Source organism: Pararge aegeria, chromosome 14 (assembly GCF_905163445.1).
Source record: "Pararge aegeria chromosome 14, ilParAegt1.1, whole genome shotgun sequence".
In the NCBI taxonomy this organism is placed as follows: domain Eukaryota; kingdom Metazoa; phylum Arthropoda; class Insecta; order Lepidoptera; family Nymphalidae; genus Pararge; species Pararge aegeria.
The window spans coordinates 18,160,939-18,188,522 of record NC_053193.1 but is presented as its reverse complement, the minus strand read 5'-3'; the positions used below and the strand labels follow the sequence as shown (position 1 = coordinate 18,188,522).

Here is a 27,584-nt window from a genome sequence, read left to right as displayed (position 1 = left end):
TTTAATATACTACGGCAATCTTGTGTTATGCGTACTAAGATGACTGATTTCATTGAATGAACAGATAAACATCCAGGCACTGAAAAACATTAATGTTCATCATACAGACATTATCCAGTTGTGGGAATCAAAACCACAGTTTTGGACTCAGAATAGGGTCGCTGCCCACTGCGCTAATCAGCCGCTAAAAACTAGCTCAAAGGGGTGTATGTAGGTAACACATGGCCGGTAATGGGTTGATATGATGATGATACCGTAAAGTTTCGTATCGCAAGCATACCTCGGCGCCAAGAGACAATAACATACCTCAGTGGGTGGAAGGCGAGGCACGAGACGGGTCCGATGCGCGCGCCCATGAACCCTTCGTGGAACTTGATAGTGTTGAGATGCGCGCCCTTCAGGTCGTAGATGCTAATGCATTGGTTCACCGACCCGCTAAGAAAAAATCGTTTATATATGAATTATTTTGACGTCGGTGTACGCGATGGCCAATACTTAAGAAATGTATGTATTGCAATCGTGTCCAAATATTCCTTGCGGTAGTTTACCAAACACGGGACAGTAGCATTCTTGCGAATAATAATGTTATTTTTCAATTTAGTGCCTGGCTTGGTTTTTGTAATAGTTATCGTCGATGCCGGATAATATAAGTAAATATAAGTAAACAAAGTAAGCGTAGCTCGTGGTATGGTACTAAGGTAGTCGATGAAGAATATAAAGATTGGAAAAGCATGAAACGTACCAGGCGAGCAGCGCGGCGCGCGGGTGCACGTCGAGCGCCGCCAGCGGGCCGGGCGCGCGCAGCACCTCCACGGGGCTCAGCGTGCGCGTGTCGTAGATGCGGATCTCGCCCTCCGAGCTGCGCACAGACAGAGCGTGAGCGCGGGCCGGGCGGCGCGCGGCGCGCGGCACTCACCAGCCCGTGACCAGCGTGTACAGGTCGTCGCGCGGCGCGCAGCACAGCACGGGCGCGGCGTGGTGGTGCAGCGCCGCCACGGGCCGCGCCGCGCGCTCGTCCCACGCGCGCACCGAGCCGTCGCCGAAGCCGCACACCAGCCGCGCCGAGCGCCCGCCGCGCCACAGCGCCGTGGCCGCCGCCTCGCAGCCTGCGAGCACCGTGCTTCACTTACATCGGTCACCTCGTTACATTTGAAGAACAACTCGAGTACAAATCGTGTTTCTGTCACTTTACTACGTACTTCAATAGGGTTGTCATAAGAAAACACTTAGAATGTTTTCAATTCAATAAATAGACTTTTTTGATTTAATGTCTTTTTTACAAGGTGATCGATTCCTAATGAAACGTTCTCATACACTCTTAAAATTTTTTCGTAATTAAACACGTTATATTACTTGTAAGTAAGCTGAGGCTAAAGTACGATTTTAAGAACATAAGAAGTGGAATTAAAATCAGATGTCAGTTACCGTTCACACTCATCGCCTCATACTAAGCCTAAGGACATGCTCACCGGTGGGGATCTCTGCCTGCAGCAGCTCCGCGTGCGCGTCCCACAGGCGCACGGCCGCGGCCTGGCCGGCCAGCGCCAGCGAGCGGCGCCGCGCGCTCCAGCGCACCAGCGTGCCCGTGGGCGGAGCGCCGCTGGCGCCCGCTGCACCACACAACCACATTACACACCCCGAGGCTATGGCCAACCTATGTGCTAAAACTTTGCTTTAACTCTATAGGGAGTGCTTAAGCGTAATTAAAAAAATGGGTTATTGAATACGCGACTTTAAAGCGAGAAGCGGTACGGTCCGTTTTTGTTTGACGTTAAATTTACGATTGTGAATCGTCAACTAAGCATACCGGTCCTGTATTTTGTAACATTTTTGACATCTCGCCCTCGTCATACGAAGCCAATGGAGATACAATAGTTTTAAAACTTGAGCGTGCCCATTTGCCAGAAAACAATTCACATTTCCTGGCTACATAAGTGTCGTCACTGGCTAGTGTTTTGTTAAAATTGCTGCGCAGAATTGAAGTGCTATTTTGTTACGTTAAGCTGTCGTTCCGGCACGTAATCCATCAGATATATGAGAATGGAGCATGCACCCGTATTCACACACACGGTTTTATACTATAATATCTCCGCGGCAAAAACGGTTAGGGAAACTGTGTATTTATTGAAACAATGTGAAACATTGAGATGCAGTGGCGCGAATCGCCATTCGAGTGTCCAGTGCGGCAACGGGGCGGCACTCACGGCTGGGCGCGTCGTGCGGCGCGCGCGGGCCGCGCTCGTCGGGCGCCGCGAACTGCTCCGACACCAGCTGCGCCAGGCCTGCCGGGAAGCCACGGTTACTGCCGCTACGAGATAGCCCGACGATTCATACGCCGATTTCGCATGCTACTAAATGATAATACGGTTTGTAATGATGAGACATCTGTAGATTCAACCCGTAGCTCATCGGTTTCTACGTTGGAGAAGACTAGTTTGATTTCAAATAAGCGATTGGCGTTTGACCGCTTTCGAGCACTCGAATTCAAATATTCCTTATTCGTGTAGGCCTATCACGGGCCCTTATGAAGCGTTCATACAGACAATATTATTTTACCGATAATGTTCCCAACGTCAGTCAGAATCCGCGTGTGTTATTGCGGGCTACTCACTGTAGATGGGCTGCGCGGAGGGCGGGCGGTAGTCGGGCGCGGGGCGCACGTCCAGCGCGCGCCACGCCGCCACCAGCGCGGGCTCGGCGCTGCCGCCCGACGGCCTGCGGACACGCATATCAGCCCGCTAGCAGCCGCACGGGCCGCTAGCGGACACGCATATCAGCCCGCTAGCAGCCGCACGGGCCGCTAGCGGACACGCATATCAGCCCGCTAGCAGCCGCACGGGCCGCTAGCGGACACGCATATCAGCCCGCTAGCAGCCGCACGGGCCGCTAGCGGACACGCATATCAGCCCGCTAGCAGCCGCACGGGCCGCTAGCGGACACGCATATCAGCCCGCTAGCAGCCGCACGGGCCGCTAGCGGACACGCATATCAGCCCGCTAGCAGCCGCACGGGCCGCTAGCGGGCCGCGACGCCCTATGCCTACTCTGTAACCAGCAGTTGGTAAGTAACGAAAGTATATTTACGTTATGAATTATTTTTTAAATAAAAATTTGTGTTATATTTCTCTGTTCACACACCACTTCGACACCTTTTTCTAAAATAACATGACTGTTTTACATGAATGTTTTCATTTCTTCATAATAACTTCTAAGATCTGTGGAACTTCAATTCCACATTAATACATACAATAAATTCAACCGTATGGCAATGCCCTGACAGGACTTCATGTTCATATGCCTATCTACCCTACAATGTATACAGTATTGTGTGCTATACAAGACATTGTATATTTTTCCATGCGTCAAGTGTCAGCTTACGGCGCCGGACCCCCGCTAGGCTAAGGTGTCAGTGCTCACCGCCGCAGTGGCGATACTACCATACAAGCCGAAAAGCCGGGCTTGCGTTACAATAAATATCTCTTTTAAATTTTTCTCCACTATTCCGAAATGAAAATAAGGAAATAGTTTAAACTTGATAGCAATGAGGATATAAATACAAAGTTTTAACTTTTGCTCAATAATGTAAATACTCTTTGTCTACGTTACTGCAAGCACTACGCTACTCTGGCAGGTAGACTCTGTGGTAGCAACCAGCCGAACCGTCACTATCGCGCTCTTCGCGTGTCTTCGTACGCGATCGGAGGTCACGCTTTGTCTCGCTCACACTCATTTGCTTATATGGGGCCTTTATTTTACTGCTCTCTCTAATAGAAATTTCAATGTATTTAGCAGAGACAATCTAGATTATTTAATAATTTAGTATGGAGATCAAATGCCAGATTGCGAGTTGAAGTTAGTGAAGATGACCAGCGAGCTAATTGAAACAACTTCACGCGTATTATTGTTTGTGTTACAACTAGTTGACACTTGACAGATTATAATTATTGATTAGTAACTAGTTAGGAGTTTATTATTGTTTTTTTTTTAATTGAATAGTGCATTTTACTGGTTTGTTTTCTTATAAATTAAAGTAAGTATTGTTAAATATGAGTTCGAATTGTGTGCAAATTATTTCTGTGGCGAGATCAAAATATAATTGGCGATCAACAGGTACATTTTTTTAATTTCTTATAAAATAATACAGCTTTTTACTTCACCGAAACCTACACAAGACTTTCTCATACTAAGCCCATAAAAGACATCCTAATGGATCTGTAGAACTATGTTTGATGCTCCCATTCTAATAAATTGTTTGTTGGTATTGCATTTTTTTTCTAATGAAAAGAATGGTTCGAACGCGGCTGGAGAGGTGAACACACAGAAACACTTGGAGTTCTATGAATTACTTTTTTAATTTTGGCAAACAGCGCATAGAAACTTCTTTATCGAACCAATTATCAATCGCAATCTCCAATCATAATTCGCGTGCTGAAATTAATCGTAGTGTTTTTCAAAGATTTGTTGGTATTATTTGTCATTTAGCACAACAAGAATGGTGACTTAGAGATCATGACAAGTTAAATTTGTCCTATAGGTAACTGGGCTTGCTCAAATTCAAACCCCTAGGAACGCCACTGCTCACCGGTAGATGGCGAGGTGGCCCTGGTGCGACGCCACGGCCAGCAGCGCGCTCTGGTGCGCGTTGAGGTAGGCCAGCGCCGTGATGCGGCCCCACGCGCGCCGCCACGCGCCCACGCACAGCTTGGCCGCCGTGCCCCAGTCCCAGATGCTGCCGACACGGACCACTCAACACTGGCGCACTGACCTAGCTTACGGCCTGTACGTTTGCAACTTAAATGTACAACTGTATGCAAAACCAATTCAGATTTAAGATTAAAGTATAAGATTTAAGATTTGCTCGAGGAGACGTTTTCGAGTATGAAAATACATTGCAGTAAAATTAATGTTATTGTAACTTCATTAAAGATCAAATTTGCCTACAATTCTTTAGCTCGACCTTATAAAAAACGAAACAGAACGTAGAACATGATTTCTGACTCTAAAACGAGTAACATTAGGTCCATTTTACTTTGACGATACAGAGGAGTCCAAGGAGTCGAGTTACGAGTTTGAATACTCGAAAACGACTCCTTGATTGCGAGCGGGAAAGTTAGTTTTGCAAATTTAATAAATAAAAATGGGCATCGGTCAAGAGTCCGGTGTCGCTGTAGCCTTGGACTACTAGTCACGCCATTAATTGCGTAGTGACAGGGAGCAAAAATACGTAATCATGTGATAGACCGTCTCCCTAGCGGCCGGCCGGCATAGTCACCCGAAGTTCTCGCGCGACGCCAGCGCGGCGTGCTGCTCGTACGGGTGGAACAGCACCACGGCGGGCGGCAGCGGGCAGCGCGAGTGGAACGCCACCGTCTCCAGCCGCGGCGCCTTGCAGCCGCGCAGCGCTGCGGACACGCCGTCGCATCGCTATACTACTACAGTGGAATCTCTATAACTCGAACCTCGTTAAGTCGAAATCCTCAGTGAGTCGAAAAATATTGGACCTTTTGCTGGAAACGATTGCTTCAGTTTTTTCGTACTCTCCCGTTCATTCCACCGCAGTGTTTGCCCTAATTATGTAATTAGAAAATGAAGCAATCGTTTCCAGCGAAAGGTGAAAAATCCGGCAGAATTAGTAATGAAAGGTAGCGGCACTCGAGGGCAGTGGGCTCACCGCGGGCCTCTCGGCGGATGCTGCGGTTGCGCTCGCGCCGCCACTCGCGCTCGTGGTGCGCGCGACTGTCGCGGTCGGCGCGCGGCGCCGCGCCCGCCGCGCTGAAGGGGCCGGCCGCGCCCGCCGCGTCGCCGCGCGCGAACTGCGCCGCGGCCCACTCCACGAACTGCGTGCTCACGATCACCTTCTTAGCGGACTGACCTGCGGACCGACCGAATGCACCGATAATCTAAACCGACATCCGTCCGCTAAATCTCAATTGGGTTTATTCTTAATATTTTTTATTACAACTACAGACTGAGAATTCTTATTTCTTAGCACTTGGCTTAATCCTACACTTTTTAGCAACCGCAAACATCTCGAGCACAAAGGCTTGTGGCACAGTACGTAGGTAGATAAAGCTGTCTTGTAGAGAAAAAAAAATTCAAAAATGTCAATCCAAACACAAAAACACAAAAAAATCCTAGTAGATTGAGTGTCTAACTTACATATCTTAGCATATAATTGCCACTAGTATAACAAAAAGAGGAGAACTCACTAGAATTGGAAGAAGTGGAGTCGCGTTCCCGGTCTCTGTGCGCCACGGAATCCTCCGATATGGTGTGCGGCAAGCCGGACTTGCCTCGACGATGGCCTGACGAACGACTTGCTATTAATATACTTTCTTGCAAGTTTAAATAATGATACTACTATTAACTCATAAGAAGAAAAAAAATCAGCCAACTTTTTATAATTACGGGAAAATCTTTAAAATTTCTTGGGAGAGAGATGTGGCAAATCTTCTGATCGAAAGTCGGTGGTTTCGTATTCCATCCCACTTCTGATATTTGAAGAATATTAAAAGTACTCACCCATGTGCGGCAGCGTGCGCGAGTCGTGCGCGAGCAGGGCGGGCCGCGAGTTGGGCGACGGCGGCAGCGAGTTGCTGTGCGCGGCGCCGGGCCGCTCCACCTCGCGCCCCACGCTGTCCACCTGCGGTGTTACCACTCGCTCTCACGTCAACTATCTCTTTTGGTGCTTTTAGTGTGAGATACACATGGATGGTGTACATGGAGAAAATCACATTCCATTGTGTTTGTTTGATTTGTTTTATCGCAATTGTTTTTTTAAATTTTTAAATGAAAAAATAATTATAAGATAGTTAACATTATTAAAAATGTTAGAAAGAAAAACCGGCGAAGTGCGAGCCGGACTCTTCATCTTGTCATCCATACCAAAAATTATACCAAAATTATACCAAAAAAAATATTTTTTATTTGTTGTCATATCGGCAACAGAAATACTCCACTGTTTAACTGTCACGGTTAATGAGATACAGCCTGGCGACAATCGGCCAAACAGACAGACGGATGGACGGCGAACGGGTCCTTAGTACAAGGGTCCCGTTTTATCCTATGGGTACGGAACCCTTAAAATGCAGTGATTCCGTGGCCGACAGTCGTGAGTAAGTAACAGGCCAGCCGGTAGAGGCGAGCTGAGACCTGGTTGGACACGTAGGCCACGATGTCGGCCGCCATCTGCGCCAGCTGCGGGTGCGGCTCGCGCGCCATGGCGCACAGCGGGTTCCACAGCTCCAGGAACACCGAGCCGAAGCCTAGAAGAGCAACACGACGGGTTACGGGGACGGCCGAGCATTCGGCTAGCATGCTGGCACGCAATGGACTTCGAGCCTAACTTGCGACTATCGGACAGGCCTTAGTACAAAATTTGCTCTATATACTATACCGTTAAAGTAAAATGGGCCTAGTGCCACTCGTCTCGTCTTAAAGTCGCAAATCGTGTACTTTTGCTTTTTATTTTGGAAACGTCCAGTTAAAGAATTTTAAGCAAAATAGAGCTTTAACCCTTAATTAAGAAGATCCTGTTACTATGATGTACTAATATTTCGATACTCGAAAACGACTCTTCTATTGCGAGTAAGCTAATCTTATACCAAGTTATTATTTCCTTAATCTTAATACGCCACACTAGACAAATCTTCCAAAATCAGCTCTTTTTTAGTCTCTATTTTACTACTACTACTATTTTATTAATTGCTACATATTTTACGTCAATTATTGTGCGAAGCGAAATTTATTACTGTACTTTTATCGCACAAATCAGAACTTGCGACGTGCGTAAAGTTATGGAAATATTTTTTTTTCTCAAACAAGCCAGGCAATTTGACAATAATTTTAACAAAAAGAAATAGCTGTGCTGTAAATCTCAGAATCTCTCACCGATGGCGGGGCGCGAGATGGCGGGCGAGTGCGCGTGCGCGGCGGCGCGCGGGTGCGGGTGCGGGTGCGGGTGCGGGTGGCGCGCGCCCGCCAGCGCGTCCAGCGCGGGGTCGATGCGGCCGCCGCGCTCCGGGTGCCCGCTGTCCCTGCGCGCGGCCAGCGTGCTCAGTACGAACAGTGCCCCTGGCAGCTCCAGGGGCACTGTTCGATAGCACTGCATATCTACTCCGACGCTATGCCACCTTTACTAATAAGGCCCCAAACCAGAGTTAACTCATCAGTGCAGTAAATAAAACTAGGGTTTCTACTAAGTTATTTAGCTAGAGACTGAGTTAAGTTATATAACTATGTCGACAGTGTTGTGGATTACATACATTACATACAAAATGAGCTTAATCTTATTTTGTTTTGTTTCGTTTTAAAAGCTATAATACGTAATTGTTTTCTGTCCCGAATAAATAAATAAAAGAAAAAATACATCTTAGTTGTAACTATTTATAATTAGAGGATTAAGTTAAAAATAAGTTACTCGTTAGTCAAGTAAATAGGCTAGACTGTAACAAACATAATATAATGTTTCCTCACCTATCGCTCCTTTTCATTCTCTCTTGTATGTAAACAGCGATAAAGTGTTGTTCGAATATCAGCACCATCCACTGGAGCGCTGGAAAAGGCATAAAATCACTTAATTTCAGCTTCTGTATTTGCAGGGTTCTATCAAATTAACACACATTATTAAAACAGGGGACAATAAAAACCTAAAATACTTTGCAATCCTAAGGTATCCTAATATAACGAAACATGTCTAAAAATAAAATTAAAAATAGCAGTTTTTTCCTTTTTGTACAGTACTAATTAACGGACAAAGCATGGTCCACCGGATGTTAGTGGAAAACCATCGCCCAAAAACAAAGCAACACTTCACAGCGCTTACAAGGAGCACGTCCTACAACATGCCGCCCTGTGTCCATCAATTTTAGACGTAGGTGTTAAGCCAAGCGTATGGCCCATCTGATAGTAAATTGAAGATCTGTTTCCGGAATTATAAATGAAACCATACAGATTCTCCCGCTTTTCGGAATTCTCCTGCGTAGTATGGAATTCCGCAAAGTAACTGTTTCTATCCAATAGTTTTGTATTGTATTTTTCTGTTTAAACAATTTTCGGTATCGGAGTTAGGAAATTGGCGTAAACCCCGTGCGACGAAGAGCGTCTTAAGCTCGGTCCAGGTTATTATCACTAGCTTGTGACAATTGTCGTTAAAGGTGGCATTGGAGCAGCGTGAACAAAACAACGTATACAATTTGGCGGCCTAATCGCATCAAAGCGATTTCTTCTAGCGTGGTTAGTCTACGCTCTTAAACCGTCTCTCCTAGGAGACGCGAGGCCGTGCGGAGGCGCACTCACCCGCCAGCACCTCTGCGCGCACCAGCGGCGACGCGTCCACGGCCAGGCGCTCGGCCAGGCGCTTGGCCACGAGCTGGTCCAGCGCGTTGGCGTGGTCGGTGCGCGCCGCCGCGTGCGCGCCCGCCGCCACGAACGTGCCCAGCGCGAACGTGCACGCCGCGCGCACCTGCGGACGCTACTACATTACAGCTCCCGCCTCTATAACTTGTTTGTTAAACATCCATTCACATAAAGTTTGTACTATTATCCTTTTTTCAAAAATAATAAATTGAATATAATTTACTAGCGTACCCAGCCCGCTTCGCCGGGCTAGATTTTGCTTTATTTTATTTAAACAATAAACTTACATCATTAAATTTTTAATTTAAGTCTCATAATACATTAAATCATTTATTTCTCTCCGTATTAATTATTTTCTATTCCCTTCTTGAGCGGGTGAAGATCATTATCTACACCCATGTACACCCAACAATAGAATATCATCATAGTAAATAAAAGCTGTATTCGACAGTTTGACAGTTCAAAAAATAGGAAAGCTCTGATCGTCACCAAACTTTACAGGATTACTTGCCAGGTCAATCCAGAGATTCCCTGAAAGTGTCATTGAAATTGGTCCAGCCGTTTCGGAGCCTATACGGAACATACCCACACACTTTCTCTTTTATATATATAGATAGATACACTAATTAGTAGTAATTTTAATTTTAATCATAATTTACTTTTATAATAATAACTAGCCGTTTCCCGCCCGCTTCGCTGGGCGAATTGAAAAAGGAAATAAATTACATTTTATGTTTCATTTTTATTTTATTTTTTCATATTTTTATTATTCTCCTTCTTTTTATTTTTGTATGAACATAAATAGGCCCCGCGGATAGAACTGTAAGCATCGATATTGTTTAGACTTACTCAAATTCCAAATTCCATCGATTTAGCCTGTATCTTTCATCCAGGTGATTTTTCTCACTAATATTCATTGTAACTTTCAATGTGCAATCATTATAACATTTCCGTGCCTTTCTTCCAAAAATTAATAATAATTGACATGAAGAAAAAAATTTGAAATGAGCATTGAAAGTTTAAGTTATGGTCATTGCAAGTCTCATATGTGAAGTTGAAATCTGTCTAGGTTCAAGTGCGCCGAATTTTCTGTTAACTAAAATTTTCTCCGTGACATAAATTTTTTATAGAAAATTAATTGTGCATGTTTTTTATGAATTCTATTGGAATAAGTAACTAAAATTTCTTTTCCACATCTCATGTGCTTGGAAAATGCATTCATTTTAATCTGTTACATTTCCGCGATCACGCAATAAAAGAATTTGTCGGTTATGTAGTCTGCAAAAGTAAAATGTAAAATTCTTAGTCCGTTGATTGGATAGCTACATGTAAAGTTAAGTTTTTGAAACCTCTCAATGACTTTTTCTCCGCTGCCAAAAAGACGATTGTTGTAAGGAAATACACGAATATCCCTACATACACGAAGATCCCCACCAAATTTGGAGTCTGTAGAAGTTACAGGTTAGAAATAAAAATTTTAGATTTTAACACCCACCCCCTCAATTCCTGTCGGAAGTAGACTTTATTGAAATCCATTTTGAGATGTTCTTTATGTGAATAATAAAAGATTCCTACCATATTTAATGATGATGATAATTTTTAGAAGCTATATTTCGAAATTGAAATATTTTATTGTTAACACCCACCCCCGCGAACCTTATTGGAGGTGATTCATTGTAAAATCCGCTCGAAGATCATTTTTATATTACATATAGAACACTCTCACTAAATTTGGAGTCTATAGGAGCTATCGCTTGGAAATTGAAAATTTTCATTGTTAACGCCCCCGCAATCTTCTTTGGGGTGGGATATCGTAAAATTTGTTCATAAATCATTTTTACATCACTTATAGAAAATTCCTACAAAATTTGGAGCTTGTAGGAGCTTTAGCTGGAAAATTAAAAATATTAATTGTTAATACCCACCCCCGCAACCCCCTGTGGGGTGAGCTATCGTAAAATTCGTTCATAGCCTATTTCTACACCTCTTACAGAAGATTCCTACCAAATTTGAAGTCTATAGAAGCTATAGTTTAAAAATGGGAATTGTTTATTGTTAACGCCCCCGCAATCCCCTTTGGGGAATGAATTTCTTAAAATCTATTCATAGCTGACCTCTACATAGCAAAAGTAATATTCCTACCAAGTTTCACGTTTCTAAGTCTTATGGTTCCCGAGATTTCGTGGTGAGTGACTATATAGATGGGAATTCTTCGATTATCATCGAAATTTTTAACTTTTTATCTGGCTTTTTTTAAATTTTCTTACATACAAAACTTTCTCCTGACAATTCTGAAGATAAAAAAAGCCCAATTGGTCCAGCCGTTCTCCACTACCGTGAGTAGATTCTTAGCTGAATGTAAAAAACCATAATCCGTTTAATACACTCTGTTGAAATCCATGAAAACAAAAGAATCAAGAGAAAATGCTTATCTTTTGTTTTTATTAGCGGGATAAATGTTCATAAAAGTAAAACAGCAATAAAAAAATGAAGGAATGTTGGAATTCAAAAAATAGATAACCATAAACCATCTAGAAAAAATTTCGCATCGAATGGTGGTAGTTTCATGTCGATACGATCAGTGGTTTAGGCGTGATTGAGCCTCAAACGAAGACCATTTTCATTATATATATATAGATATCGGCTATTGTTGTTTTTATTTTTTATTAAAATTCGCTTTGAAAATGTTGAGTTCATAAGCGAACAGCATGCAGTGCCTCGGTGAAGCATACGCCGCGTACCTCGGGGCGGCGGTGGAGTAGCAGCGCGGCCAGCTTGTCGTGCGCGCGGTCCCGCACGCCCACCCAGCGCGCCGCGTCCCAGCCGCGCCACAGGCGGCCCAGCGCGATGCACGCCCACTTCAGCAGCGCCGCCTCGCCGCCGTCCTCGCACACGCCCCCCGCCTCCGCCCACTCGCGCAGCTTCTCCAGGCACGCCGATATCATGGAGCCCTGCACACGACGCACGCGCATGAGTTTAAGGCTTTGATAGCCTTCATCGTATTCATCGTATTCATAATTTGAAAATATTATGATTGAAAATATCACCAACAAATGGGAAAATCCCTTTATGGAGCACTGGGTTGGTACACACTCACACACCAAGTGCTAGCTTCTAATTATTGATGTGAAACATCTATAGGCGGAAGGTAAACCTAATTTTTGGCGTAGCAACGCCGAATTTCTGTATTTCGTATGTGTTTTGTAATAAAACAGTCATTATTAACCGACTTACAAAAAGGAGTGATTGATTATCCATTTGGTAGTATTTTATTATTATTTGTCGAACAAATTTGTAATGCATTATGCAATATCTGCAGTAACAATTTTGATGTTTCACATCTGCCAGGCGTCCCGCGACGGCTCACAAGTTTTTTTTATTATTTATAAGTTTGGCCAATTTTAATTTATAATATAGTAGATAAGACTCCAAAGGAGGATAATAAAGGAGTTCCAAACACCACGGTCTCGTGCCGATTGGGTCCGGCGCTTCTCTGCGACTTGTCACCTATCCACCACGGTCTACCAATGCTGAGAGGTTAAGATCCAGCACCTTTTATATTCTTACTATAAATGCGAAGGTGGGTGTGGATTATTTGTCCTTCCTTTACGACCTGAATAAGCAACCAGCCAACTTGATCTTTGGCATAGAGTTGGTTGAAAGAACTTTTTATCCCACGGAACCAGCCCACACGGTTTATAAGAAACATTGTAAAACAAAATCTTAAAATACCTGTAGAGCTGCCTCCTGTCCCGCGGGGTAGTTGTCCACAATTCCAGCCAGAACGAATGCTGCCAGTGTGCGATGCTCGGTCTGATGGAAAAATATAACTAAATACATTTTCTACTTGGTAAGACAAACAAAAGAAAATAATAGCTTATTTTAAGATATACGTACATCAACTGTTGAGTCTTGAAGTATGGACAGGAAATATTTGTGGCCTTTTGCATTTACAAGATCAACTTGACAACTCTGTAAATAAATAGTTAGTTAGTACTTGCTTTAAGCTTTTCTCTCAGCATCCCTGACATCTTAGCAAATATTTCAAAATGGTAGTAAAAGAAGCACACTGAATTGTTCACATATCGGTATGTAGTTTATTCGACATCAGAAGTGGGATTAGAAAAATTTGGGTGAAGCAATATTGACTAGAATCATGCTTAAAGGAAATCGATCAAGAGGTCTCTGTGGTACTTTAGTTTTACAAGCAAGAAATGTTTCTGGTACGAACTGTTACCGAATTGCGCTTTGAACTGCCCAGCAAGGGACGTGGTTCAACAATGGACTTACCTCCTGAATGATTGCTTAACTAAAGTCAATAACTACTTCTAGTGCTTGTGTTGTGGGTTCTTTATCTCCAACTAGAGCCAGAGTCTAGGAGAATGGTCTCGGTCAATGGTAGCTCACCGGGTCAACTGCTACGATCTTGGCCCAAATATAGACCATCGACGCGCGCAGGTCGTGCGCCGAGGCCTGCAGCAGCTTGAGCATGTAGGGGAAGATGCCCACGGCCAGCACCGCGCGCACGGCCCACGCGCCCAGCGACAGGAAGCGGCACAGGATCTGCAGCGCTCGCACGCGGTGCAGGGTGGACAGCAGCACTTGCAACACCATGGGCAGCTGCTCCGGCGGAGGCCGCTGCACCGACCCTGGGGGACACAAATAGAAGTCCGTAGAGTCCATAGTCACCATGGGTCCCTACTGAAATAAGTGTTTCAGTATCCTTTGCAGGTACCTACTTCCATGGAGCTGTAACACAGACCTGCGGAGGTGACCCGTTGACACAATGACCCCAATTACATTAATTGTTTATTGTTATTTATTATTTTTTCTATCAAAATTATTTATTATTTTTTATTGTTATAGATTATTATTATTATCAAAAAAAAATGTTATTAAAATTTTTTAAATAACATTTTTTTTTTTAAACTCTTAACAATGTTAAATTTTATACAAAAAAACTCAATTAAAATTTATGAAAAATTATCCACTCCTCTGTTTACGGAGTTTTGAGAACCGGATGAGGAACCTCACAATACACGCCGTTTCTAAGGACTACTGCCATCCAAGATTCTTAAGATGTTGGTCGAAACTTTTCGCGGCAACTACTACTACTACAAGGCACGGGCCAATATTTTTTTATTTTATTTATTAATGATGAGCCAGCGCTTGACGACAATCATGCCATGAAAGCAATGATGAGGTCTAGGCTGTAGCACGCTTGCCTAGAGTCACTTTATCCACTCTTGCCGTAAAGGTACTAAATTATACGTGGCAGGAAAACAGGAGTCAGGAGGGCGTTCTACATCTTAGCGGTATCAAACGTATTAAAAAATTTTCAAAAATGTGGATAAAAAAATGAATTTTCAATCTTCATTGCTGAATTTCAAAAGGTTAACTTACAGTTGCCAAGATCAAGCCAAAGTTGGAAGGCGGTCAACTGGTCGCGGAAAAAGGGTGAATGGTGGTAGTTGTGGTGGTGCGGCCGGTCCAGCAGCGCGGGCAGCTGAGCCAGGGCCAGGTCCAGCGTGTGTTCCCAGGCCGCCCACAGAGGGTGCCGCGCCAGGGACGGCAGCGCGGGCGAGGACACCGGCGTGCAGTTGTAGGATCTGCAAGGGATCATCAGATGGTTAGGAAATTGGCTTTATTTTTGGGGAGGCAGAGTTCGAATCCCAGCGCTAAGGAAAACATCGTGATGCCCGAGAGTTCTCCATAATGTTCTCAAAGGCGTGTGGAGTCCACTAATTCGCACTGGGCTAGCGTGGGGGTAGCCTGAAACTTGCTCATGGTGGGGGAAACCTGTGCACTATAGTGGCCCGGTAATGTTTTGATATGATGATGATAGCTTTTGTAGAAGAGAAAATGCCGGAACCCTGATATTCTACAACATTGAAAACATTTACTCTTTCTTTTTTTTTTCAATTAATTAGTACGAACAAATCCACTTAACTTAACTTAACAATGACATTATTATTCTCATTATACTTATGAACTACACAAAAAATATGAATTTATTTAAAATTAGGGTACATAAATAAATTAAATAAAGTCAAAGTAGGTAGTAAGATAAATTCTTTCAGAAAACTGAAGTTACATACCACGTAATAAGATCCAAAATATAAATTTATGATGAAAGTTTTATGTTTCACCTCGTTAATAGCCATGTAGATCCAGTCAGTGCTCACCTCATGATGCGGTCGGCCAGCAGGAAGTTGCGGCACAGGCTGGCCGTCAGCAGGTCCGCGCGGAACAGCTGCTGGAACAGCTCGGGCGGCAACGAGCTCCAGGCGATGGTGTCCGTGATGGCCGTGAAGATCCAGTTCAGCTCGCCCAGCATCGTGCGGCGGTCAGTCACTTGCCCTGGAATTCTACAGGAAAAGGTAACCAATTTAAATAGGCTAGCATGCACGCCACGAGTGACGTTATCTGCATTTTATAAGAATTTATGTGTATTATATTCATAAAAATATTCCTCCATCTTAGTACCCAAAACACAAGCTACATTTACTTTGGGGCTAGATGGCGATGTGTGTATTATATCGTACTATATATATTTATTTATTTTATATTTATCTTTATAGAAAAAGTACGAGTGACGAGTAGAGATAATCTCGTGGCGCACATGGTCAAAATTAAAGATTAAGTTTTCAGTGCTGATTCAACATTGCTATATTGCACTGCAAAATTCAAATCGTACATTGCACAATTGGCAAGTCTCATAGAATATAGACATAAAAAATGTAATAAGACACTAGAAGTATCGTGTAGGCGTACCCTTGTCGCCGCGAACGAGACTCAGATCACTAGAATTTTAACGAAACATTTGAAACAGTTTGTGACTCTTACATCTAGATTTCTTAATAAGTACCAACGATAGATATAACAATAAATACCAATATATTGATATTTTTTTTTACAATTACGAAAGCTCTGCATTCAAAATCTGGAAATTACTAAATATGTACCTACAAATTAGTGAAAACGTTTATAGCTTATTGTAAAGCTGTTACCATTAAAAATGATTAGCTGTTTGTTTTTCAAATAAATAAAATATTAAAGAAATATAAAACCTAAAACGACTAGTGTGCCGTTGTGAAAACAGAAAGGTATGACTCGCAGAGCGTGCGCGTACTCATAGTGCTTGGGAGCATCAACCTAGTGACAGTTAGGTCTAGGTCTACAGAAGAACAGCATCTAGTTGAAAGGGCAGGTATGCTATCATAGTCGGTAGGTATTTCAAAAATTAATTTATGTCCTGTATGGACTGAAACAATATATTAGAAGCAAAATTAAATTCGTTGTGCAGTTAACTATATAGAATTTCTAATTCATTCAAGGGCAATTGTATATTATTTTATAACAAATTACCAAATGAAATATTTGAGATGTCTCTCAATAAGTACAAATGTTTCGGCCCAAGGCATCGGGATGCTCCGGCCTAGGGCATTAAGATGCTGCGGCTCAAGACATTGGAAATACCAATTCTTATTTTAGTGAACATTGCAGTATATTTCCGTCAGACGTCGACTTACCGTTTGTAAGGTTCACTTGGAGCAGACAGTTTACAAATGTCATTGCATCAGTCAACACTATTAAAGCAACTAATGTCATAAGTTAGTCTTTTATTTGCCCCAATGTATGCCTAAACACACAACAAAGTTTATGTAAAACGTTACTTTACAGATCCAATTATATGTTCAGGATTACTTAAACGATAAATTACTAAACTTAAATTCTCTAATTTCATAGCTTGTAATTAATTAACCGTAAGATTGTGATAACAAAAAAATGTACCCAGCTAAGTTTGTTGCGTGCTCTTTGTAGACCAGGTCGCGTTTGAACCCTTCGTAGCTTTAGCTATTGTATAACATATACGTATGAAGACTTCACAAGTGCCCGTGACAGGCCTACGTACTTGTCAATGAGGTCCACCAGGTCGGCGCGGGCCACGCGCAGCCGCGTCCGCAGCACGAACCACTTGATGGCCATCTTGACGGGCGTGGTGAGGCACGCCGTGAACAGGTCCGCCGGCAGCTCCGGGGACATCGGCAAGCTCTGGCCGGCCGCGCACGCCGCCAGCTGGATGCAGTTCTTGTACGACACGGCGGGCGCGCCGGCGTCGCAGGCCTTGGAGCTCGCCTGCATCTGTCGACGGAGAACATTCACTCTTGTTTCTATTGCTATTACTTTATACAGCCGCTCATATTAAGAACACTGGAAATATGGTAACTTTTAATAGAGACTAGACAAAAACCAAAAAGGCACATAGATGGCAATTTCCTTTTTTTTACTAATTGTGCTTTTTTTGGCTTTTAGGTGTGCTAAATCAGCACGTTGTACTTCGCCACAGTCACATATACTTTAAAGATCCAAAAAGATGGCACTTTTGAAGTACATTATATACAAAAATAAAAAAGATGTACATTGTAGTGCGATGATAACGGTGAATACATTGGTAGCCTTAAATCTAAAGCTGCGAGACGTTCCAAACGCACCCTGGTCTAAGAAGAAGCCCCACAAACTTAGCCAGGTGTTATTTTTGTTATCACCATCTCACATTATTATTTATAACTATTTAAAAGCAGCCTGGCACCAATAATGCACACCCAAGCTTTTATATCGTTAACATAATCCTCTGTACTATAATAGGACTTTTCAATAACCTTGCCTTTCATGAAAAATTTGAAAAAATTCTAGTAGACATCTCCAAGATATATTGGCAGTCTATTTTAATTTTGTATACATCTTCCTTTAAAAACACAAATTACTTTATTAGTTTTATGGAGTCTAGTATATCGCCCTTATCAAGATTACATTTTTAAATAGAATTTGAGAATTTACTGAGGATTTAGAGAATTCAAACATGTCTTATGTAAAATGTCTAGATGAGACTGCAATAATGTCATAATATACAGGAAATGTTCTCGTCGGTGGAAGCTCGGCCCCTCTCACCTCGAAATCTCTCTCGTGCTGCACGGCGAACTGTTTGAAGTTGTCCACGATGGCGCCCGCGTTGGAGCAGTCGTACACGTACAGCGACGGCGCGCCCATCCACGTCTGCAGGTCGTACATCGACAGCGGGATGTACTGCGTGTACGACTGGAACACACCGTTGCAACGACTTCTTTACAATGCCATAGCATAGCATTTTGTGACAGCTCATCTGGGGAAGTACTATGCTTATTTCTTTGTTGTCGGTGAATTTACAGCCACATGAGGTTTAACACCTACGCCTCAAATTAATGGACACAGGGCGGCATGTTACAGGCGTCCTTGCGTGAGGTGTTTACCACTTAACATCAAGTGGGCCATCTGGTTGGTCCGTCAATTCATTATCATCATATCAACCAATTACCGGCCCACTAAAAGGCACGGGTCTCCCGTCCCAGAATGAGAAGGGGTTGAGGCCGTAGTCCACCACGCTGGCCCAGTGCGGATTGGTGGACTCCACACAACTTTGAGAACATTCTGTAGAACTCTCAGGCATGCAGGTTTCCTCACGATGTTTTCCTTTACTTAAAACGTACACAACTTGGAAAAGTTATAGGTGCGTGTTGGGATTAGAATTCGGCCCCGAAAGTGAAGTCCAGCTCCTGCCCACTGGGCTTCAAATAATACCTCCGCTAATCAATCGTTTATCCGTCAATTATTACAATAAAAAAAGAACTTGGTAATCAATGCAGGTGGTGGTAGTAGTACAGAGGACCATGTTGCCCGCTCTCTGTTACATTCCCTTAGTAGCGGCGACACCCGCGGGAAGAGGGAGGTGGTGGCAACTGTGTTCGGATCTGCCGTCACCGCACTGTTTATATTATGTTAGTCCTGACTAATATATCCAACTAATATTATAAATTTGTAACTATTGATGGATGGATAAGTGTTTCTTACTCTTTTACGCAAAAACTACCGAACCAATTTGACTGAAGAAGATAGATTATGCCCTGGATAAACGCATAGGCTTCTTTTTATCACGGGAAAATGTACGTTTCCCGCAATCCCGAAAAACCAAAAAACCGCGTACGAAGCCGGACAATTGCTGGTTATGTTATTAAAGACCATGTACATATGTGTCTATTTTGCAGTCTCTTCTCTCCGTGATCTTTCTAATTTGCATATAACAGTCCTGAGGGCATCCAAAAGAATTTCACATCTTTTATCTATCAACCATATAAGGGGCAGTGTCGAAAGAGTATGCTTATTACATGCTTTTATACTAGCATTCCAGATATTCAACTGTATGTCACACAATCCACACACATTTGATCCCTACCATCTGGATGCTTTGTACTAGACCCCTGTGACTCTTGGTTATGTTGTTCTGCTTAATAACTTCGCATTTTTCGATGTGGGACAGCCATTTGTAGCATTTTGGTACCCCAACCGCCATTGGTACTTTATCCAAGCTGTTTTAAACATAATTACCCTATTGAAAACCCATATCTCTCCCTGAGAGGTAGGCTTGGGAACACCGTGTCCATTGTAGTGGAATAAGACGCGTTCTTCTTTCGCATTTCTGCGAAGCGAGCAGCAAAGCTTTTTAATCTGAAATACAAAACAATTAAATGATTAAATAGTTGTGTAAAAGAAAGCAAGACATTCAATGTTTGAGATAAACAAGATAAATTCATTTTAAAACAGACAGATAAAAGAGTGACATGAATAGAGCCTGATTATTTAGCCAGTTAGGTTTCTGGAACTTCGATGGCTGGAGTTGCATTTCCCGCAGGGAACGGTCCTCCTCATAAAATAGATGTAACAGAGCCAGTAATGCCTCATTGCTCAATACACAAGTTTTCCTTCCAAAACTACAGTATAATTCCCAGCAAAGTAGTATAGTTACAGAACATGTAACTACCAATTGTTCGATTACTTTATATTTTGCATTGAATAATGAAATGGCAACTCCTTGCCTGGGCACTGTCACGTCATATGAATGAGTGCAAGAACACTTCCTACAGATTCTGTGCAATAGCTCACAATAATGGTAACATATATGTATAAACAGTTCATAAGTGACTCTGTTAGGCAATCAATTTTGATATTTAATATTGATTTGAATTTGGTTAAATGCACAAGACGGCACAAACTTTGGGGTGTACTCACATCGTCCATAGTGGGGTCCAAGGACTGCTTGTAGCGAGCACGCGGCTGCCAGCGCTCGTACTGCGTCTGTAGTGCATTGCCGATGCTTTCCAGTGCTTTGCTGGGCGACAGTGAGTTGGGATCTATTGGCATCAGACAGTTATTAGCATCACATTTATTAGACCACAACATAATTATTATATACATTTTACAATTGGCTTTTGAGTTCGGGTCCAATTTAGGTTCAATGAGCAGAATCAAATTAGGAACTCTCTGATCTGCCCTCACCTCACAGCACTATTCCTGGCACTGGGTGCTCTTTTTTTGTTTAAACTTATCAGAATGCACAAATAAGGAAATGGCTTTATTATATTTTAGACTGCATACATACATACTTTATGATACTTACCAATCCAGCACTCCAGACGGGCACAGGGTTGTGTTTTGATAACATCAGGCGGGTCGACACCTACATTGAGGCACAGCACCAATGCCACGCAGTGTGTCTTGTACTTAAAGCAAATAAGTTTGTATTTAGTACATTTTTAGAAACACATCCCACATGAAAATCTTACTTCTGTAATTGTCACTTAGTGACAGATTATGCAAATTGTCCAAATCTCATGACAGGTTAAGCTGTTTCCAAAACTTTATTGTTGCAGAATTTCAAACAAAACTAATCAGCAAAAATTATTATATCTCTAAAACTTATCAATATAATATGGAAACTAAGCTATTTTATTTTTTAAAAATCATAAAAAAGTATAACAATTCATAAGCTGTTGCCCCCATACTTCTTTTACATTAATTTTGGTATTTGACAAATGCAGTGGGAACAATTTCTTTTTCCCTGAGATAAAAATAGCCTTTGGAAGCTTCTGCTATTTAATTAACTCTATGCCATAATTCAAATTGCTTAGCAGGGTGTGAAGGAAAAGCCAACAAACACACTTTTGCATTCATGCAATTAGTAAAAATAAGAAAGGTATTTTAAAAAGTAGAAAATATTTTTTTCCAAAGAATTGTATTAATAAAATAAAAAACCAATGTTTATGGCAAAAAATTAATCAAAAATTTTGTGAAGTTCTATAAAAGTTTAACAGTAAAATATACTGCTGTCAAGCATTTTTGAAAATACAACAATGACTCAACAATGAAAATCATAAACTAAAGATAATTTTAATATTGCAGGGGTGGGGAGGTATTTAAAGGGATAATCCAGATATTCCAATTCAGTTTAGTGGTATGGAAAGGTTTTTTTTTAATAGTTTATAATAATACAGAAAGATAAAAATGATTACAAAATTCAAAAATTTTTTTATTCATGTAGGCCTATCACAGGCACTTATGAAGCATTCATACATATATGTTTACATAATTGTAAGGGGGATGGTGTTTACTTTGTTCGTACTTAAACCTGAAGCTACGAGGGTTCCAAACATGCCCTGTTGCCCTGGCTACGTTTGTACAATTCAATACTACAAATGTAGCCGGGTATTTTTTTTTTGTTATCACCAGTAAACTCATATTAAGCTATGAAGCTAGAGCAATTCACAACCAAGCTTTTTTATGGTTTAAGTAATCCTTAATATTACAATAATATCCTTAATCCTTCATATTATAATAAGATTTTTCTGTAAGCTTACGTTTTATATAAACTTTGAACTTATTGCAATTTTGTGTAGAAAAGGAAACTACACAACAAGTTTATTTTTGCTTCTAATATTAATATTCTTACAGTCCATTTTCTTTTTAAATTTTGTTATATTTTTATGGACATACATAAACATGAAGATTCAAATAATTAATCTAAAATGCTATTACTGTTCATAAAAAACACTTTGAGTGAGATAGTGACAAAGTTCCTTCAAAAAAAAAACAACTGATAAGTACTAAACTTATATAATAATAAAAATATATTTCATTGATAAAGAGAATTCACTGAATTCCTTCCCGTCTTCTTATGTAAACATTCTTTCCATTGCCTAGTGCAAAATATATTATAAAAATGCTACAAAATAATTAAATATGTATCAATAATGATACCCTGACTTTAATTTGTTTTTTATATATAACAACACACTTGTATTTTATATATATTTGAAATACTAAAGAAAGGATAGTTTACATAATAAGAAAAATAAAAGTTCATCCATACATCCCTTTTCAAATGTAATACATGTTTTTCAAAACGTTTAATTAAAGGAAAATCCTAAACAACAGCAGCAAACAATAATTATATTACTTTCAAATGGAAGTAAATAAAAGGCTAAATGGATCCAAAGCTTTTAAACATGCAGCGATCTTACATGAAATATTAAGAATGCAATATTTAATGAAATACAAATACGCAAGAGCACGGCAGTATTCACATGTGCGTTTGTTTTTAAAGTGCATGCCAATGGTCTGTCGCTGTGATACGCAGTTGTAGTTGCAATGTTTATTAAATAAATACACTCCACTTACCTTCTCTTTGACCCTCCATGAGTGTTCCTCACGCTCTGCTCCTTTGATAGGCTCTAAGTGTCTGGGTTTATTGAAAATTAGAGGCAAATCGTCTTCGAAGTCGGAGGAATCACTGTCGGGCTCGCCGCTGTCCTCCTCATCGTTAACCGCGAGATAAGGAGCCATATCTGTCATTTTCACACAGTACACAACACAATCCTATTTGTTTTGAACGTCTAACACATTTGATAACTAAAGGAAAACATTTTATAAACCTCGCAAGTTTAAATGCGCGTCCATTTTTCACCACATGGGAAATAAACAATTTTTTACGTTTCGTTTCACGATATGTGAATGACATTTGGCATTTTGGCACTACAAAATGTTAATATTCATAATATGATTGTAACGCAGTTTTTGTATTCTCTTTTCTACATACAGACTACTTAATGATTGATAATGTTTAAAGTAAAAATTTTAGGGTTTAATAAAGTTTTCACCACCGAATAATTGTTTAGTATATATTTTATGAGGGCATACAAAGAGGATGTAAACTAAAGACAAATTTGCAAATAACGATAACATTTCAGTAATCATTATCACAATTTTTTGATAAGAATGAAACGATGGTTTGTCTCGTTATATCGAATCGTTTTATTTTTCTTGACTTATCTAGTTATACGGGAATGAAGAAGAAATTGCTCCCAATGTACAACCACTAACGACCCACCGCGTCACGTCACACGCCTTCGCATTAGAATTTGGGCAATCATTTTAAATTAATGTCATCAACATCAGTTTTTTTTAATCCGCAATAATCGCGTTCGAACAATATAATTTAAATAAAAGTCTTTAGCTTTATTACTTGTATAATAGACAGAAGTTAGATATAGATTAGTACGAAGCTTTTGTAGAATTTTATAGACTTATGAAAAATAGCTATGTTATGTATATGCTAGTTGTTTAATAAATTACTATTTTAATATCTTAGATATCTGTGATAGCCGCTATTTAAGTTAAGCATGAAGAGTGTTCTTTTGTTTCTACTTTATACAGTTGGAAAATCGAATAAGAAATTATACTCAGTACATAATGGGATTTGCAAGCACTAAGTGGTAGTAAGTAAGTATGGGCATTGATCATGGTATTTCACCAAAGTTTTGTTACCAAGTAAAAAGAAAACAACGTAATATCAGTGGATATTTATGTATAATAGCTAAAATCAAAAGTTATTTATCCAGAAAATAAAATTTTGGAGCAAAATTGAAGTATGTGTTCTGGATACTAATCATGAAAAATAATTATTTACACCAATACATAAGCACCATAACAACATGTGATAACATAACATATAAACTAAATTAGTTCATTAAATTCAACCTTATCAGGTACACTTTATATAAAACTAAAATTATAATTATCATTGAATTTAATATACACAGTCCTATCTACAAATAATTTTGAGCGTTTCGGCGGTCACATTTTAACAGCACTGCAAACACTACAATTATTATGCTTCACTCCGTCAGGCAAACATTCTATATGGAAGGAATGACGACAATTATACACAACTAAATCGGAGGCATCTGACAAATCTCTTATTATAATGCGACCTTGACACACACTACATAGAAACTCATCTGTAACTGATATTCCTCTTTGCTGATTAACAATTAGCTTTTCATGCAAATCAAAGTAGTTTCTTAATGTTATCACCTTGCATGCCTCTTGTACAGACATCTGTAAATGATAATCACACATCATTTTGGCAAGAGACTCTTTCAAGTCTTTTATTTCACAACCCGATTGTATGTTCTGTATTAGCATCCTTGGATCCACGTAATTTCCTATCCTTTTAAGGAGTAACGTAACACATTCTGGTTTGTCTATGGTATGTTTAATGAGATCCGTCCACAGTTCCCTGTCGTTATGTTCTTGACAGAAATATATAGCTTGGTTAATATCCTGCAACTTCTCTATTATGATTTGTAATGCCTCTCTTGTATTACCAATACGGCCAAGAAGAAACACCATTTCAGGATAAAACTCATTGCTTTGGCAGACATCCAATGCTTCTTGTATAGGATAGTTGTCACTACATTTGAGAAATAGCAGTAGTTTCTTTCTGGCATATTTTGCATAGAGGCGGACAAGTTTCCCATGATATCGTCCATTGGGCTCAACTTTACTGTATGCATCTAAATATTTAAATAAATATTCATCATTATTTTCGAGTTGCTTTTCTACTACTTCTACAGGTACCTTGGCCCTGCCTTGGACAAGTATAGAAATAGCTTTATCACAGTCTAGAGTAATCAAATCAAGAATTCTGTCATATATCACATAGTACATGTCATGATCAGTTATCAACTTGAACACATCATTGTGCTGTAGTTTCAAATAAGTTGTCAGTGCTTTATCAAACCTTTTTTGATAGCAATAGAGTAAAGCTAGGGCTTCCAAATAAATATTCTCTACTTTAGTAGTCATTAAATGTCCTAAGACTTTATCCACAATGACAGCTGTTCTGTATAAAGCTGGATTCCACTCTTGGACAAGTTTTAGAAATCCAACTGGGTCCACTTTTAGGTATTCACAAAAAATTAGTTCGTAAATCTGTGGACTCAGGCGTTGTTCAAGATTTTTAGGTACATAGGCACTGATAGAGCGAAGTTGTTGAACATCAACGAACTTTAAAATTTGATTTTCCCATAACACTTTATCATTTTTGCAAATCCTTGCACACAGAATGGCTGCTTCTTCATAAAGATGTTCTGAAATTAAATGATCTAAATATTGAACTCCTACAGTTACCATTGAATGTTTAGATGTTTTTCCTCCAACCTCTTCTAGCACTGACATGGCTTTTTCAAATTTTCCTTCTTCAGCCAGCCAGTTTACCCTATCATCAATGTCATAAGGGCTTGCTACAACTATGTCCTTTGGGGAAACTATGAAAAATCTATTTTCTTCAATAAGCATGTCTAAATAATAGTCATTGCATGAATACTCCTCATATCCTCTAATATTAAGAGTGTCAGTTGAAACCTCACAAAATTCACAGTCTTTGTAATCAGCTACTAAAAGGACAGGTCTTTGAGCTTTACCAGTTTCAGCATTGCATTCTTTCGGCACTCCAAGTAGCACTAATTGATCATCCAGCGGGCCTAGGCCACTGATGAAGTAATCAGTCTGGAATGTGTAGATTGGGTCTACAAGAAATTCTGTTACATCTCGTGTTTGCAATTCAATATGGCTCCTCTTGCGTATAACACATATGCGGATTGTGTCAACCCAGCCAATCATGAGAGTCTTATGAGCTGACCAGAGGAGGTTGCAGCGAAAGTCTTCTATAGAGCGGTTGGGACTTTTTTCCCATTGGATAAGTCCTAGAGAACATCTTGCCACAAGGTCATATACACGCACACCTACCTCACTTGCCCAGGCTACAAATCGCTCATGCCATGATATTGCCTGAACATAACCTTCACATTCACAAAGAACTGTACTCCGCAGGCGGTTCAGAAATGTCTTCTCATAAAGCATCAATTTGTTGTCACCTGAAATCAAGACCATTAATTAATTATTACAACTGTCTTCATTTAAAAATTTATTCATGGTATTATCTTTCTGAACAAGAAATATATATTTTCTATTTTGATTTTGGATAATTAAAATTTAAAAAAAATACTTTATTTTCAAAAAGGTTACTACAATCCAGCTAGCGGTATCTACACTAAGGAGGCTGTATTGTGGTAACTATGTATGACTTCTTACTTAATTAACAAAGGACAAGGAGAAAAAATATTGCAATGACGAAAGGTTATAAAGGGTTAGTATATTATTATAAATACTTATTTATAACATATTTGCCATAAGTATTTCCCCTGTGTTTTTATAAGTTATTATTTTCAACCAGTGAGAGAGAGAGGTTAGTGTAACCAGCAATTAAAAAAAAAGTTTAACAGTTAGGATGACCAAAAATGAAGAAATTTTGACCTGTAAGGAATCTTCTGCCCGAGCCAGACTTGAAGTAAAAAGGATCTAATGCCACAGATTTCACAACCCGTCCCAGGGTCAAGTTATGGGCGTTGTCATCTGTGTACAGGCCATACACCAACACCTTCCCATCATCAGAGCAGCTAGCAATGTAGTCCCCATTAAGATCTACTGAGATTTTGTTCACTGCGATCGCATGTGCCTGCAAATCCTTCTGATTGTTGTCTTGCGATATAGGGACCGTGTTTCCTTCGTGATCAAGTAAATGAATCACTCCCCATTGGGTTCCGAGGCAGATAAACTTAGTATGCACGCAGATACAGCTCACAGCATCTTTTAAAAGTATATTTTGGACGTCGTTACCCATTCGATCGTATTTCAATTTAGGTTCTTCGTTCGGCGATAGACTGTCGCTGTTCGTTTCGTTCACGGCCATCGCCATTTTTATTTTTAACCATGTGAATCACTAATTTAATGAGCACTCTTGATAGTTAAACTGTAAATTTTCCTGGTTTTGTTATTGCACTGTTTGTATTTAATACAAAAGGAATTTTTTATCAGAATCGCACATACAAAATGTTTGGTATTTTTTTTGACAAGAACTATGACATTGACAGTTCACATGACAGCAAAATTGACAATTTCACAGTGGTCAGGGAGGGTCAGGGCTTAAGGTCAGTGAGCACAGAATTCATGATACAT

The 27,584-nt window shown here is 40.6% G+C and overlaps 2 protein-coding genes across 2 annotated transcripts in view; both read right to left on the bottom strand.

Annotated features, from left to right (window-relative positions):
• LOC120629502 (regulatory-associated protein of mTOR) overlaps positions 1-23,182 on the bottom strand; it is a 31,973-nt gene extending 8,791 nt beyond the window's left edge. The window contains exons 1-27 of the mRNA XM_039898446.1: positions 22,905-23,182; positions 20,848-20,950; positions 20,460-20,581; positions 19,779-19,898; positions 18,309-18,455; positions 17,272-17,501; positions 15,542-15,724; positions 14,760-14,965; positions 13,764-14,005; positions 13,254-13,328; positions 13,089-13,169; positions 12,098-12,307; positions 9,297-9,462; positions 8,475-8,553; positions 7,961-8,029; positions 7,152-7,302; positions 6,522-6,642; positions 6,209-6,304; positions 5,671-5,871; positions 5,272-5,401; positions 4,582-4,728; positions 2,612-2,715; positions 2,196-2,282; positions 1,470-1,610; positions 917-1,106; positions 743-859; positions 336-435 (exon numbers count right to left, since the gene is read on the bottom strand). Coding sequence (XP_039754380.1) covers positions 336-435; positions 743-859; positions 917-1,106; positions 1,470-1,610; positions 2,196-2,282; positions 2,612-2,715; positions 4,582-4,728; positions 5,272-5,401; positions 5,671-5,871; positions 6,209-6,304; positions 6,522-6,642; positions 7,152-7,302; positions 7,961-8,029; positions 8,475-8,553; positions 9,297-9,462; positions 12,098-12,307; positions 13,089-13,169; positions 13,254-13,328; positions 13,764-14,005; positions 14,760-14,965; positions 15,542-15,724; positions 17,272-17,501; positions 18,309-18,455; positions 19,779-19,898; positions 20,460-20,581; positions 20,848-20,950; positions 22,905-23,078 — 3,792 coding nt within the window. The 5' untranslated portion in view covers positions 23,079-23,182. The remainder of the gene's footprint in view (positions 1-335; positions 436-742; positions 860-916; positions 1,107-1,469; positions 1,611-2,195; positions 2,283-2,611; positions 2,716-4,581; positions 4,729-5,271; positions 5,402-5,670; positions 5,872-6,208; positions 6,305-6,521; positions 6,643-7,151; positions 7,303-7,960; positions 8,030-8,474; positions 8,554-9,296; positions 9,463-12,097; positions 12,308-13,088; positions 13,170-13,253; positions 13,329-13,763; positions 14,006-14,759; positions 14,966-15,541; positions 15,725-17,271; positions 17,502-18,308; positions 18,456-19,778; positions 19,899-20,459; positions 20,582-20,847; positions 20,951-22,904) is intronic.
• An 893-nt stretch (positions 23,183-24,075) lies between these two features.
• LOC120629384 (vacuolar protein sorting-associated protein 41 homolog) lies at positions 24,076-27,474 on the bottom strand. The gene is made up of 2 exons (XM_039898315.1): positions 26,883-27,474; positions 24,076-26,443 (listed from the first exon to the last, which is right to left on the bottom strand). The coding sequence occupies exons 1-2, from the start codon at positions 27,322-27,324 to the stop codon at positions 24,360-24,362; spliced, it is 2,526 nt and encodes an 841-aa protein (XP_039754249.1). The 5' UTR covers positions 27,325-27,474; the 3' UTR covers positions 24,076-24,359.
• Positions 27,475-27,584: the final 110 nt, after the last annotated feature.